Here is a 14989-nt window from a genome sequence, read left to right on the forward strand (position 1 = left end):
TAAAAATATAAAATTTGCTCATATTTTTGCACATTTTTTGTTGTTTTTTCCATATTTGGATAAATGTATACAAACCCAAACAGAGAAAAAACTGAGGCAAAAAATATATATATTATTTTTGCTATTTTTTTTGCTAATTTTTTTTCAATACTTGGGTGTATATACACACACACACACACACACACACACACACACACACACACACACACACACACACACAGATAGATAGATATAACTCTTGCTTTTTTTAAAAAAATACAGGGTCGTGGCTGTTGCGCTCCGTGTTTTATTTTGACAGTTTTAACCGGATGCTGGGCCGTTTCTCGCGTTCAGCTTCACCTCGTCGGTCTGTCATCTGACTCTTTTCCTGTTGGGAGAGAAAAAGTTTTGAAACCCCACCCTCTCTGCTGACTGTAAGCGCAGACTTAGCGGTGGTTCGGGCTGTGAACCGAGGAAGAGGAGCGCGTTTCAGAACTTACCATGGAGGTGTTGCGCTATTTGGACAACGACTGGAACAGCACCGAACCGGAACAGGCCACCATCTGAAAACTCCTGCAGGAACTTCAGGGGGTTTGTTTGTTTTCTCTGCGTGTTTCTCCCCTCTGAAAGTAAAGCCGAGCAGGTTTGGAGAGCTCTTCCTGTTCCACAGTAATCGGCGGTTTGTAATTTGCTGCTGTTTTTCGTGTTGTTATGAGAATAAAATTCGCCTCTCCGTGCGCTCCTCTCATCACCGTGTGCATGGATACTCTGGCGCAATGGGATGCGGGATTTCCTGCGGGAGCGACGCAAACTTGCCGTCGGTTATTGGACGTTTGGGCTCAATAATGCGAACTGGTCAGCGCTGAAACTTGTCGTAAAACACTGGTTGGCTGGACTGAATACTCCTTTCCTGCTATTCTTCTCTGCTTCTCAGCGCTTCCTGCTTGTGGTGGCCACTGCACTTAATGGCTAAAAATACATAAAAACCCAAAATGGACAGCTAAAAGTGTTGTGGGAGACTTGATTTTGGAGCTCATGGAGTTTTATTTATTTTTTTTTAAAGATTATTCTGCTCTTTAAAATCAGAACTCAATAGGTGGCACTTTTGAATGAGGGCAGAGAGGAGCTCATTTGGCCATAATGAGGTGATTGGAGAGCCTCTTAAATACAGGCCGGTGAAATGATATTGTGCTCAAAGCATGTGTTGGGAAACCACACACCACATCACTTGAGCGGAGAGAAATCCAGTGGAGTCGGTGCTGTCTTTCTGAGCTTTCTGAACTAAAGATTCTGTGAATGGAGAGCTTGGGATCGAACTTGGAGACGAATGCAAGACACCTGGTTCGTCTGTGAACCCTCGCACTTGTTGGTCCAACCTTTGAACACTTTCCACTGGTCCCTGATGAGCCACCAAGAAAGACAGGAAAGGGAGCGAGGTGCAATAAAGTACTCCTTTGTACTTTATTTTCAAACCCTTGGGGTGCAAAATCAGATCCAGTCAAAACATCTGCTTGAGGCTCCATGGAGCCGCTGAAGAACATATTCAGTCGTGGCCCGCTGTCCAACTGGAAGAATTTGGAACAATCACAAAAAGGGAACTTCACCAACCCCGTGTGGACGGCCTTGTTCGACTATGAGGCGTCCTGTAAGGATGAGCTCACTTTGCGTAAAGGTGACCTGGTGGAGGTCCTGTCTCTGGACTCCGAGATATCTGGGGACGAGGGCTGGTGGGCCGGGAAGGTCAACAACAAGGTGGGCATCTTCCCGTCCAACTACGGCTCCTTCAAGCCCAGCGGATACGGGAAGCTTCCGGGCAGCGGTGTGGTCGGCGAGCTCAGCCCGGCCGTGGTGGGCGAGTTCGAACCCGAGGCCGTGGATTTCCGGGAGCTCAGCCTGGAGGAGGTCATTGGGGTCGGCGGCTTCGGGAAGGTGTATCGCGGTACGTGGAGAGGCGGGCTGGTGGCGGTGAAGGCCGCCCGGCAGGACCCCGACGAGGACATCAGCGTGACGGCGCAGAACGTGAGGCAGGAGGCGCGTCTGTTCGCCATGCTCACCCACCCCAACATCATCGCCCTGAAGGGGGTCTGCCTGCAGGAGCCCAACCTGTGCCTCATCATGGAGTACGCCTCGGGTGGGCCGCTGAGCCGGGCGCTGGCCGGCCGTCGCATCCCGCCGCACGTCCTCGTCAACTGGGCCGTGCAGATCGCCAGGGGGATGTTGTACCTGCACAGCGAGGCCATCGTCCCCGTCATCCACCGGGATCTCAAGTCAAACAACAGTAAGTCGTTCATCAGCAGCAGCCAGTCAACCCGTGTCCGTCTCTCAGGAATAAAGGGTAGCGGGGTGTTTACCCTCGTGTTGACCCGTTTTAAAGTTTGAAAATGTGGAGAAAAATACATATTTTCACAGTGAAACTCCTGATGTCCATATTTTCAACAATTTTGGGAAATCTTTAGGTGGAAAAAAAGAAATGTTAAAAATGTTTCTTAAGAACGTTCACATAAAAATCAACCAAAATCCCGCAAAATTTGCTGGATTTTGGTTGATTTTTATGTGAATGTTCTTAAAGAAAATAATAGAAGTGTTACTGATATATAAAGAATCACTTTAGATATTTTTAGGATTTTTTTGGAGGATTTTTACAAGAATTTTCTTGCCAAATTTGGGGGATTTTTTTTTTTTTTAAATAAAGCTTTTAAGGGAAACTTTGAAGGAATTATTTGAATTTTCTTCCTGAAGGTTTTGCAAATTTTCAGAAATTTGGGGATATTTTTTGCTGAATTTTTGCATTTTTTTCAGACAAAGAAACAATATTTTTTGGTGCCTGTAAATGCAGACAACAGGAGGGTTAATGGGCCAAAACTGTCATAGAACCTGGTGTACTAGTATGTATAAAGCCATATTTAGACTAAAAAGACTCTCCACTTTTAATTCTGCACCGTAATGTTGTAGTAATATCTCATATTTATGTCGACACAGCTCAAGTTCAACCCACAGCGTTCAGAATAAGATCAGTGGTAAGACAACAGCTTTGTCATGTGACTCCCAGGCTGTAAAAAAGGTAGTCTGAGGCTACAGAGAGTACAAGGCTTGCAAGAATGTGCTGTTTTTTTTTTTTTTAGAGTTGTTTTTTTGGCCTTTTTTCGGCTTTATTTAAGCACAGTGAGAGAGAGACAGGAAACAGAGGAGAAGAGTTGGGGGAAGACATGCAGCAAAGGGCCGCGAGCGGGAATCGAACCCGGGCCGCTGCGTCGGGGACCAGCCCCTGTACATGGGTCGCCGCTTAACACGTTGAGCTATATGGGCGCCCGAGAATGTGCTGTTGATAGGACAGAATGCCATGCTGTGCTATATAGCAAAGGCCAGGAATCCAAGAGGGAGCTTTCCGAATCAGCACCTTGGACTTTGATGCAGCAGCGCAGGTCTTGCGTCAGTATTTCGGGCGACACGTACGCCCTGGACCTTGTCATTTAAACCGACGCTGCTTAGAGATGCGATGCCGATAGAGCTTTACATCGGTTCTAACGGGGCTTTTTACCCTAAACACAGAGCCACTTGAATTCTCCAGCAGCCTGCCCCTCTGTTATTATCATTCTTGCGATGCAGCATGTAATCCCCGTCCCAGAAAACCTTCCCCCCTGCTCATCCTGTCTGCTGCAGGTCCTGATCGCCAACCTGCACTGAAATAGAATTTGCTCCCTGTTTAACAAGGGAAGACTGACACGGCAAAACATCAGAGCAGCCGGGAGACGGAGAGAATATGGCCTTGACTGCAAGATTAACTCCCTCGATTCAAGGTTTGTTTTTAGCACACACTGCAAAAACTCCAAATCTTACCAAGTCTTTTTGTCTCATTTTTAGTCAAAATGTCTCATCCCACTTGATTTAAGATAATTCCCTTAACAAGCGACCTTTCAGCAACATAGAGGGACTTGTTTTAAGACAATGCATCTTAAATATCTTGTTAAGTCAAACAATCTTGAAATTTTGTTATGAGTTGAATTTTACATGAAAACTCAAAATAAGTTTAACCCTCATGTCGTACTGCAGGTTAGATTGACCCGTTTTAAAGTTTGAAAATCTGGGAAAAAAATAAAAATATTTTCACAGTGAAACTTCTGATGTCCACATTTTCAACATTTTTGGGAAATCTTTGAACATTTTTTGGTGGAAAAAAAGAAATGTTAAAAATGTTTCTTTAAGAACATTCACAAAAAATCAACCAAAATCCAGCGAAATTCGCTGGATTTTGGTAGATTTTTTTTTGTGAATGTTCTTAAAGAAAATATTAGAAGTTTTACTGATATATATGTAATCACTTTTGATATTTTTAGGATTTTTTTAGAAGATTTTTTGAAAATATTTACAAGAATTTTCTTGCCAAATTTGGGGGATTTTTTAAAAAAAATAAAACTTTCAAGAGAAACTTTTAAGGAATTACTGGAATTTTCTTCCTGAAGGTTTTGCAAATTTTCAGAAATTTGGGGAATTTTTTGCTGAATTTTGGATTTATTTTCAGACAAGGAAACAATATTTTTTGGTGCCCGTAAATGAGGACAACAGGAGGGTTAATACATCTCAAATTAGGAGGTTACATGAAAGTGAAAATCTATTTTTGAGTGAAAAACTGCTATTTTTTTGAGCATGTCTGACTTATGTTAAGCTTGACAATCCTGGTAAAATATAGCTTAAAATAAGTTTTCCCAGCTAATTTTAAGATCTCAATATTCTAAATATCATATCTTATTTAAATAAATCTTACCAAGCCATTTTTCACTTATTCTATTGGCAGATTTTTCACTTATTTCAAGATAAACATTCCTTGAAATAAGTTTTTTTTCTTGTTTTGAGAGGGACATTTTTTCCAGTGCAGGACCCTATTCAGCACGTCATAGGAATACTTTTCTATGCAGCATGTTATTATTTTTTTTTTTTTTAAACTTCTGTCAGTCTGGTTCGTTCATCCTCGACAGTCCCTCTCTCCTCATACTCTGTTTCACCCCCTTCGCTTATCTTCACCCCTGTGTCGGGTTCTTTCCCAGCTGGAAACGCGTCTCCCTGCAGCACAAAAGGAAAAAAAAGAGGAGTTATGTTAATATAGTGTTTGTATACGAGGCAGGCCAGAGCCAACACAATCCTTCTCTCTGTGCGCCGGCAGATCGTATCGCTCTCCTTTGCCTCCTCCTGCCTCTTGTTTTTTAATTCTTCTTTGAATCTTTGTCCCTGGCCTGCCCCTACATGTCTCCACGCAGCCGTAACCCCGTCGTGTCGCCGAGCAATATCCTGTTGTGGTGCTGGTGGAAGGAGAAGGTGGGGGAAGTGGCGAGATCTCGACAAACTTGTCAGCTTTTTGGCGGCGCTGGAAGCCGACGGGTTTAACGCACAGGTGCAAGAGCATCTCCATGCGGGGGGCACACTGGAAAAAATGCCCCTCTCAACACAAGAAAAAAAAACTTATTATTTCAAGGAACTTTTACCTTGAAGTAAGTGAAAAAATCTGCCAATAGAACAAGTGAAAAATCGCTTGGTAAGATTTAGAGATTTTGCAGTGCATCTTGAAAGGGGGAAAAATTCAGATAGCGCGGCAGCTTCTTTGACGGTACAAAATGTGCTAAAGCGTTGATGTTAAACCTCCGATTGTGGTGTCAGTTCCTCAGAACAGTGGCGCAAGTTCTCCTTTCTGGAGCTGCCATTTTGCAGAATTCTGTCAAAAAGGAAGCAGGAACTCGAGTTTGATCTGCAGCCGCTGGTGAACGGTAATGCAATACGGCGGTCAGTTGTAAGAAATGTAGGAAAAGATGGAAGCAGTGGAGGTGATGTGAGGACAGAATAGTCCTCTGTGTGAGGATTTGGTTGTCAGAAAACACATACAAGGTGAGGAAAATGCATTAACCCTCCTGTTGTCCTGCAGGTCAAACTGACCCGTTTTAAAGTTTGAAAATGTGGGGAAAAAAAAATATTTTCACAGTGAAACTTCTGATGTCCACATTTTCAACATTTTTGGGAAATCTTTGAACATTTTTGGTGGAAAAGAAATGTTAAAAATGTTTCTTTAAGAACATTCGGAAAAAAATCTTTTTGGATTTTTTTCCAAATGTTCTTAAAAAAATATTAGAAGTTTTACTGCTATATATAGAATCACTTTAGATATTTTTAGGATTTTTGGGAAAATTTTTACTAATTTTTCTAAAATATTTACAAGAATTTTCTTTTCAAATTTCGGGGATTTTTTTAAAATAAAACTTTTAAGGGAAACTTTTAAGGAATTATTGGAATTTTCTTCCTGAAGGTTTTGCAAATTTTCAGAAATTATGGGCATTTTTTTGGCTGAATTTTTGGATTTTTTTCAGACAAGGAAACAATATTTTTTGGTGCTTGTAAATGAAGACAACAGGAGGGTTAAAGTAGGAGCATCCCGTCAAATTAGGATTTTGGTTGATTGTTTTCCGAATGTTCTTAAAGAAAATATTAAAACTTTTACCTATCTATATGAAATCACTTTAGATATTTTTAGGATTTTCATTCATTTTTTGAAAATATATTTACAATTTTTATTTTTTAAATTTTTATTTCTTGCCAAATTTGAGAATTTAAAAAAAAAAAAAAAAAACTTTTAAAGGAAACTTTTAAGGAAGTTTTGGATTTTGTTTCTGAAGATTTTGCAAATTTTTTAAATAAATTCGGGGGATTTTTTTTTGCTGAATATTTCAATTTTTTTTTAGAGAAAAGAACAATATTTTTTGGTGCCCGTAAATGAAGACTACAGGAGGGTTAAAAAGAAGATTGTTTTTGATAATTAGGGCCGTCTGTTCCAGTGATGGATTAAGGTGAACAGTCTTTACCCCTGAAGGGCTCGTAAACAACGGCAGAGAGTTGCTGTTGTCGCTAATGACCGGCTGAAGATGCTGATTAAACAGGAGCGTTGAAGAAAGTGCATCGCTGGGCGCTTGGGTCCGAGCCAGAGGCCATAACTGGAATTCCATCAAATGCAAATACAGAACAGAGAGCCAGAGGAGCCTCTTTCTCTCACCTATTCGGGATGAGAGAGGATTTTTCACACCCTCTGCACTCAGCCGTCGTCTGTTTTCTTAGCAGATTTGTGTTTTAGTATCTTATGATTATCTAAATGAGGCTGCGGGGCTTTTCTGCAGGAATGGACGGTGTCAGAGGTTCAATGCTGCAGACTTTGAACCGTGACCCACATTAACTTTTTAGCTACTTCTTATCTACAAACAAGGACACGTCTTCGCCTCGCACCTCGGCTTGCTGCACGAGGCGCCAAGCAAACATCCAGCAGGGAAAAGTGCACGGCTAACGGCAGCTTCCGGGTTAGATAAGGGCTTTAAAACGGAGCTAATGTCCAGATTCGTTGGTTTTGGGGCTGTGCTAAATGGAGTGGTGCTTATTCTGAGGTGCCAGCAATAACAAATACTATCTTCTGTGCTACAGATAGATGGAAAAAGCTGCTTACATTGTGTGTGTGTCCTTGGCTTCTCAGCAGGATTTTGCTTTTCGCCACCAAAAACAAATGTCAAATTGACTTACGTCGGACTTTAAAGCTGCAACTTGTTTTCTTTTTGTTGTTGTTGCTGTTGGGGAATGTTGTCTATTTACACATCCGTCACATCAGAGCAACATTCATTTGGAGTTACATGTCAGGTCATCTGGGATATGTAGGCTGCTATTTATTCTTCTTTTAGCTGCACTTTGCAGTAGCTGTTAGATACTCTACTATCTTCATCATCTAGTTCATGGGTGTCAAACATGCGGCCCGCGGGCCAAAAGCAGCCGGCCAGAGGGTCCAATCCGGCCCGCGACTTTGTAAAGTGTAAAAATTACAGAGAAGACATTAACTGCAGATTGTAAATTTGTAAAACTATAAATTTAAAGCAATCTCTAGACCTTGACAAGTTGTTTTGATCATAAAGTACAATACTATATTGCTCAGTGTTCTTTTGTCTAATTTTTGTAATATTTTGTCTTGTTTTTGTCGTTTTTTTTTAGTCTGACTTTTGTTGTTTGTCTCATGTTTTTGTCGTTATCTTTTTGTATTTCCTTTGTCTTGCTTGTGCCTTTGTTGTTTTTTGCCATTTCATGTTTTTGTTTCAATTGTTTTGTGCTATTAGCCTTTAGAGGCTCATTCAGACCATCAGCTGTCTGCACAAAGCCTTCATAGACCTGAAAACAGCTATAGGCATCACCACATGCCATAAAAACTGTGCGGAGGCTTTAGCTGGAACTGGTGGGGAAAGTGCCAAGCTAAGCACTTGCTGGGTTGAACTCACAGGCCTCTTTTTCAGGAAGAAGCCACAGTTAGATCTTGGATCAACATGTCTCTTTTTTTTCCCCTTTGCAACGAGTGGACAAGCATCTGATACATCTCTCTACCAGCATGTTTTCATTCAGGGCCCCTACACTGCAGTGCACTCATAACATCCCCTGTGTGTGTTTGGTTGTGTGTGTTTGTGTGTGTTTTAGGCGGCTGGGTGTGTGATGTTTGCATGCGTGTGGTGAACTACCCTCCGCTGCACTTAGACATCACAGCTCTGTTCAGCAGCAGATTATGAGGGCAGTTTAACCCTCCTGTTGTCTTCGTTTACGGGCACCAAAAAATACTGTTTCCTTGTCTGAAAAAAATCCAAAAATTAAAAAAAAAAAAAAATCCCCAAATTTCTGAAAATTTGCAAAACCTTCAGGAAGAAAATTCCAATAATTCCTTAAAAGTTTCCCTTAAAAATTTTATTTTAAAAAAATCCCCCAAGTTTAGCAAGAAAATTCTTGTAAATATTTTCAAAAAATGAGTAAAAATCTTCCAAAAAAATCCTAAAAATATCTAAAGTGATTCCATATATATCAGTAAAACTTCTAATCTTTTCTTTAAGAACATTCACATAAAAATCAACCAAAATCCAGCGAAATTAACTGGATTTTGGTTTATTTTATTTTTTTTTGTCAATGTTCTTAACTCTCGTGTCGTCCTGCGGGTCAAAACTGACTCGTTTTAAAGTTTGAAAATGTGGAAAAAACGTATTTCACAGAGAAACTTCTGATGTCCACATTTTCAACATTTTTGGGAAATCTTTGAACATTTTTTGGTGGGAAAAGAGAAATGTTAAAAATGTTTCTTAAGAACATTCACAAAAAAATCGATTTTTATGTGAATGTTCTTTAAGAAAATATTAGAAGTTTTACTGATATATATGGAATCACTTTAGATATTTTTAGGATTTTTTTGGAAGATTTTTACTCATTTTTTTGAATATTTACAAGAATTTTCTTGCCAAATTTGGAGGATTTTTTTCAAATCCAACTTTTAAGGGAAGCTTTTAAGGAATTATTGGAATTTTCTTCCTCAAGGTTTTGCAAATTTTCAGAAATTTTGGAAATTTTTTTGCTGAATTTTTGGATTTTTTTTTCAGACAAGGAAACAATATTTTTTGGTGCCAATAAATGAGGACAACAGGAGGGTTAAGAAACATTTTTAACATTTCTTTTTTTCCACCAAAAAATGTTCAAAGATTTCCCAAAAATGTTGAAAATGTGGACATCAGAAGTTTCACTGTGAAAATAGATTTATTTCTCCCACATTTTCAAACTTTAAACCGGGTCAATTTGACCCGCAGGACGACACGAGGGTTAAACATTTTTAGCCGTTTTCTTGATCCTGCAGTTATATTTAGCGAAGGGAACGAGGGAATCGGAGACTCGGTGAGGTCCAAACATGCACCTGCATTTTGTGAAAGCGGCTGTCAGGCGATGAGTTCGAGTAAGAATAAAATAGAAAATTCTATCTATGGATGTAAATTCAGCCGTGAGGACTGTCAGGTTTGCACATGTAGCTCGCCTCAGCAGAAAAAGAAGCCTCGTCGGTCTTTTTCAAAACAGAATAAAGCACGTTTTGTGGAACGAGATGGAGATATTTCTGCTCCTGTCGAGCATGTCAGGGCTGACTCTCATCGCTCTAGCTGATAAAAGACCTCAGTAGTGTTCGTCACGTAGATAAACTTGGCTGTAGCTCAAGCAGAGAATCCTAATTTGGGGTAAAGGTGGAAGGAGAGGGCTAATTATGACAGCCTGACAGACCTGTCAGTAAAAGCAATCAGACCGTGAAATCTATCGCTTGATGAGCCTTAATAGTCTTTTAATAGGCTGGTGTAGGATTCAGTGCCAGGGCAAACTGCAGAAGAAAGGAACCTGTGGTCTCGAGGAAAAGCTATTGAAGGCAGCATTTCATTATGTGACACTCAGGCACTGGCTTAAAGGTGGAAGCTGGGGAAAGATTATTCGACTTTCTGCTGCGGGAGTCTGAGTAAAATATTGAATGGCTCCATAATTGACCTTTTTAGCCTTTCTGTTTCCAGTGCAGTGCAGGACTCCAGTTCTATGAGGATGTAGGAAACAGAACAATGGAGGGTGTTACATTAGCCTAAATGGTGAAGTTTACGCTGGCAATAGTGATGTTTGAGAGACCAGTACTACTCAACGAGGACCTCAGGAAGCGTGAAAAATAGCGCTTGTTTTCCTCTATGAAGATCAATCAATGTGGTCGGGGTTAGTTCTTGTGGTTGGAACATGCACAAAGGTTCTGGTTGCTCTAAAACAGCTTGCAAAATGCTCAATATTGATATTTCACTGGTTAGCATGCTTTGATGATTTAGAAGTGGCAGATTTACCATCCTTTTCAGCACTTGTCCTGTGCATGCTGAAGTAATTTTGTGGCTCAATTTTAGCCACTTTGATGAGTTATATAACCAGATAAAGTCTCAATGTTTGTCGGTGTTTCACCTTTTTCCGAGAGTTTTATTCTATGTAATTGCACTTCCATGGAGATGGCTTTCCTTTCGTCGGAACACTGCCATCAGAAGAGTCTGACTTGCGCATGGGAGCCATAATGAAGGGCAAAAAATTAGCGAATGCAGCACAATCCGAGGTGGTGTACAACCAGAGAATGTAAACAAAGCCGTCTTATAGCGCCACGTGACGACGTATTCGTCCACTCCGCTCGCCAACTAGTTCCACATAGCCAGTTGCGACGTAACGACGAAACGCTGTAAGTCGAGGACGTTGTAAACCGAGGACCTCCTGTTTTTAGGTAAATTTGAGCCCAAAAATGTGTTGGATTAGATACGTTGTAAAGGACAGACTCACCACTTAAAGAAAACTATATAGAAATCCATTGGAGAATTCTGTTGCGCCAAAGATGGCCGTTGTAGGGCATACCTTCCCCCCCTAAAAAGCCAGTCGAACAGAGAAACATCCAGCCAATCATACAAGCGTGATGTTGTAAAAGCTGCTCTTTGAACCTTATTTTGAGGTAAATTCACCAAGCTTTTTCAGCAGTACATGTAGCTTTTATGTACTGAGGACCATTGAAAGTGCAGTTATGGTTCTCTAAGCATTACTTTAGATCAGAATCTGGTCTTCTTAACCCTAAATAGCTGCCTGGAGGTGTTACAGCGTGAGGAGACTTGCCTTTAAGGTATTTGATTGGATTAAAATCGCATTCTCCACCTTTACACATTTATCCAATAAGTCGTTTTGCTTGTTCAGACTCCAGTGAAGTAGATTTCAGGCTAACGGCAAATGCAGGAACATTCATACTCCACAGTCTTTATGCAAACTTCACGTGAAAAGCATTTCTGATTGTGGAATACTGTATGCATAATGCTCATCCTTGAATGGGTGTCATCACATCCCTAAATCACTGTGACATAATGAGGCAGCTGCAACTGACAACATCTAGATTTATGTTATGCAGCACAACACATTTGAAGATGTTCCTTTGGCTTCTGGGAAACTAAAAATGAATTAAACAAATATTCAAATGAATGAACAGAAGATAAATCAAGGTTAGAAACAGCTGCCAGTTCTGTCCAGCCTTATTATATAACGATGCACTCAAACTTATAATATTCTAGAAAGATTCAGTCAAAATGTCCTACAGTTCCCCTCTGTGATGTTCCACTTCTCTCTGCCTCGCCGTTTGATCACACTCGACTCAGCTGAGCTACACATGATGCTTGCATAAAGAGAGGGATGCTTGAACCCTCCTGTTGTCTTCATTTACAGGCACCAAAAAATACTGTTTCCTTGTCTGAAAAAAATCAAAAAATTCAGCAAAAAAAATCCCCAAATTTCTGAAAATTTGCAAAACCTTCAGGAAGAAAATTTCAATAATTCCTTAAATCCCTTAAAAGTTTTATTTTCAGAAAATAAGTAAAAATTGAGTAAAAATCTTCCCAAAAAATCCTAAAAATATCTAAACTTATTCCATATATATCAGTAAAACTTCTAATATTTTCTTTAAGAACATTTTTAACATTTCTTTTTTCCACCAAAAAAATTTCATTTTCCAAACATGTTGAAAATGTGGACATCAGAAGTTTCACTGTGAAAATTTTTTTTTCTCCACATTTTCAAACTTTAAAATGGGTCAGTTTTGACCCGCAGGATGACATGATAGTTAAGAGGACACAGTCGACAACAGAAGTGAGTACACCCCAGTGTAATGTCACTAAACATTGCATGACGTTACAACAACTACATATTACTCCAGCTTTATTTTTGATGACAGACTCAATCCTCCTTATCTTGGAGGATCCTAAACTTCTGACTCTGACGGGTCATAGTTTTCACTTTATTGTGCAGGATTTTGGTAATTGGGATTATTTCTGTTTTGCCAAGTTCCTGCAGACTGACAGTCATCTTGTCTGCCAGTATTTTGGTATATCTACTAGGGCTGGTCCGAATAGCAATTTCTGGGCTCCGGATATTCGGTCCAAATTGATGATGAATATCCGAAGTGCATTTTCGAGAAGTTTGATCTTGCTTTGAAGTCCAACAGCATTAGCATAGCATTAGCATGGATATCTCCGTCTTCGGCTCTTGTCTTCTGTTTACTAACACGAGTGAAGTGAAGCGTGACATCAGGGTTGGAATGGATATTTGGGTCCAGCCCTAATATCTACAGGCTCTTAAAATGATATAAATGGAATTTCCCAACCAAATGTTGTACCTATGCCGCCCCATATCCTCACACTCCGCCCTCCATTCTTCACTGTCAGGATTATGCCTTCACTGTTGCATTCATGGCCACATTACTGACCCCCATCTGAGCCAAAGACATTTATCTTGATCTCATCTGGCCTAAAAAACGTTCCCTTAATATCCATCAGCTTTCTTTTTCTGTTATTTAGCAACATTTAATCTTGTAGTTTTTTGCTGGAAGTAAAGGTTTTTCTTTTTTTTTCTCTTGGATGTTGTCCATAGTGGTTATGTGCTACACTGTTCTACACTCTGTTTTATCTGTCACTGAAACTCTATTTTCATTTGACAACCTCTCTGCCAAATCTAAAGTATTTGCCCAGCTGTTTTTTTTTTTCAGAACTAGATTTTAGAAGTAGGACACTGTGTGGCGTAGTTTTAGTAAGACAACCACTGGGGTTCTGATTAGTGGTACTATAACTTGTTCTTTATCCCCTGTTTACTGCTGCAGCTGTGATTCCAAACATCATCTGATCTTCATGTATCCTTTTCCATCAATGTGAAGTCTCACGATCGTATTTTTAGATTCATCTGACAATTCTTTTCCACGTGAAGCCATGATGCTGATATAAAGGTCCAAAACTGAGAAAGATCTGGTGTTTATAGGTCATTTTTTAAGCATGTTCACACTATTAGATTGATTGGAAATCCCACTTAGACCAAATAGTTTTAATGTCCTGTGAGTCTAAAGTTGACAGAGGTGATAGAACTTTGAATCATTTGACATTTAAGTGGGTTGTCCTCACTTCTGTTGTGTATTGTCTATGTTCAGAGGTGATTTTTGGTGGGAGAAAGTGGCCTCGTGGGACAGATGATAGACCCAAAGGTGGCACAATTTCGACATTCAACAATATGTTTTTTCACATTTCACACACGCAGTTGAATTCATTTGATAATCCCACTGACTCCATGCCTGTCTCCTCAGCTCGCTGGTTAAGCTGTTTGTAATGTCGTAATGCTCGGTTTGCGTAGCTGTGTTTGCTCTGCCATGCAAACCCAATTTTTACCGCTTCTTCTAGGTGACCCCTGCTGCTTCCATGCTCAGTAAATCCACTCAGAACCACGCTCGAGGTCCTGAAAGCCGTCCCAGCAGGGGCCTGTTTCACAAAAGCGATTTGCGGACGGCGCTTACATGCCGAGTCACGTTTCACAAATGACTGCGGAGGTCGCCGGTGTGGTGCTTCTTCTGTTGAGCTGAAAGTTCTAAAATTATCACGACAGAAAATTACTGTATGATGTAATTTTCATTCCAAATCTGAGATTGTTATTACCAGCCGTTAGGTTCATAATGATATCTTGCACCTGAGGCATTTAATCTGAAATTTATCTTCAAAAAGGCAGGGCTTTGGAATTGGTGCAGAGGAGTATATTCCATATAATTTACTGCAGAAGCGCTCTTCTTTACAGTCTTCTGCCAACTACAAGCAAATGATAACAAAAGTACTTGGCAAACCAGGGCAACACACAGTCAGCCCTACTTCAGATTTGTGCTTTTGTTGCCGAATTCTTTGGCCGTGTGCATTGTTTTGCAATTAAAAAACACTGTACGTAATAAAAAAGAGGGACTGAGCAGTTAGTGTTGGAATGAATAGCCACCACGGAGGAGGAAAAAACAATAAAGTCAGCGCTTAAGATGCAGGAAAGAAGGTGAATCTCCTTTAATTCTGCTTTAAACAGCAAAGAAAGAGGACACACTTTGTAAAAACGTCAGATCGGTTTCATTTCACACATTAAACTATACATTCTTGCCCTAGACTCTGAAATAAACCACCCAGGTCTTCAAAGTTCACTGAGTAATTCAACTCAGTTTTAATTGGCCTCACCGCAAAGAGCAAATTTATGCACATGCTAAGTGTTTTTATTCAGCAGAATGAGGCGTAACCTCAGAGTGCTGCAGAAAGTGCACCGTCATGAGGCAACCATCCATAAACATGGCTGCATCTCCAGCGCTCGACTTGCTGACTGG

General features: G+C 40.3%; 1 protein-coding gene across 2 annotated transcripts in view; it reads left to right on the top strand.

Annotated features, from left to right (window-relative positions):
• Positions 1-381: 381 nt before the first annotated feature.
• The window catches only part of LOC111582708 (mitogen-activated protein kinase kinase kinase 11), a 69951-nt gene continuing 55343 nt past the window's right edge, over positions 382-14989 (top strand). The window contains exon 1 of one of the 2 annotated variants that reach the window (XM_035957808.2): positions 382-2257. In XM_035957808.2, coding sequence (XP_035813701.1) covers positions 1501-2257 — 757 coding nt within the window. In that variant the 5' untranslated portion in view covers positions 382-1500. The remainder of the gene's footprint in view (positions 2258-14989) is intronic. The other variant, XM_023291536.3, reaches the window with a different exon arrangement.

Source organism: Amphiprion ocellaris, chromosome 23 (genome assembly GCF_022539595.1).
Source record: "Amphiprion ocellaris isolate individual 3 ecotype Okinawa chromosome 23, ASM2253959v1, whole genome shotgun sequence".
Classification (NCBI taxonomy): Eukaryota; Metazoa; Chordata; class Actinopteri; family Pomacentridae; genus Amphiprion; species Amphiprion ocellaris.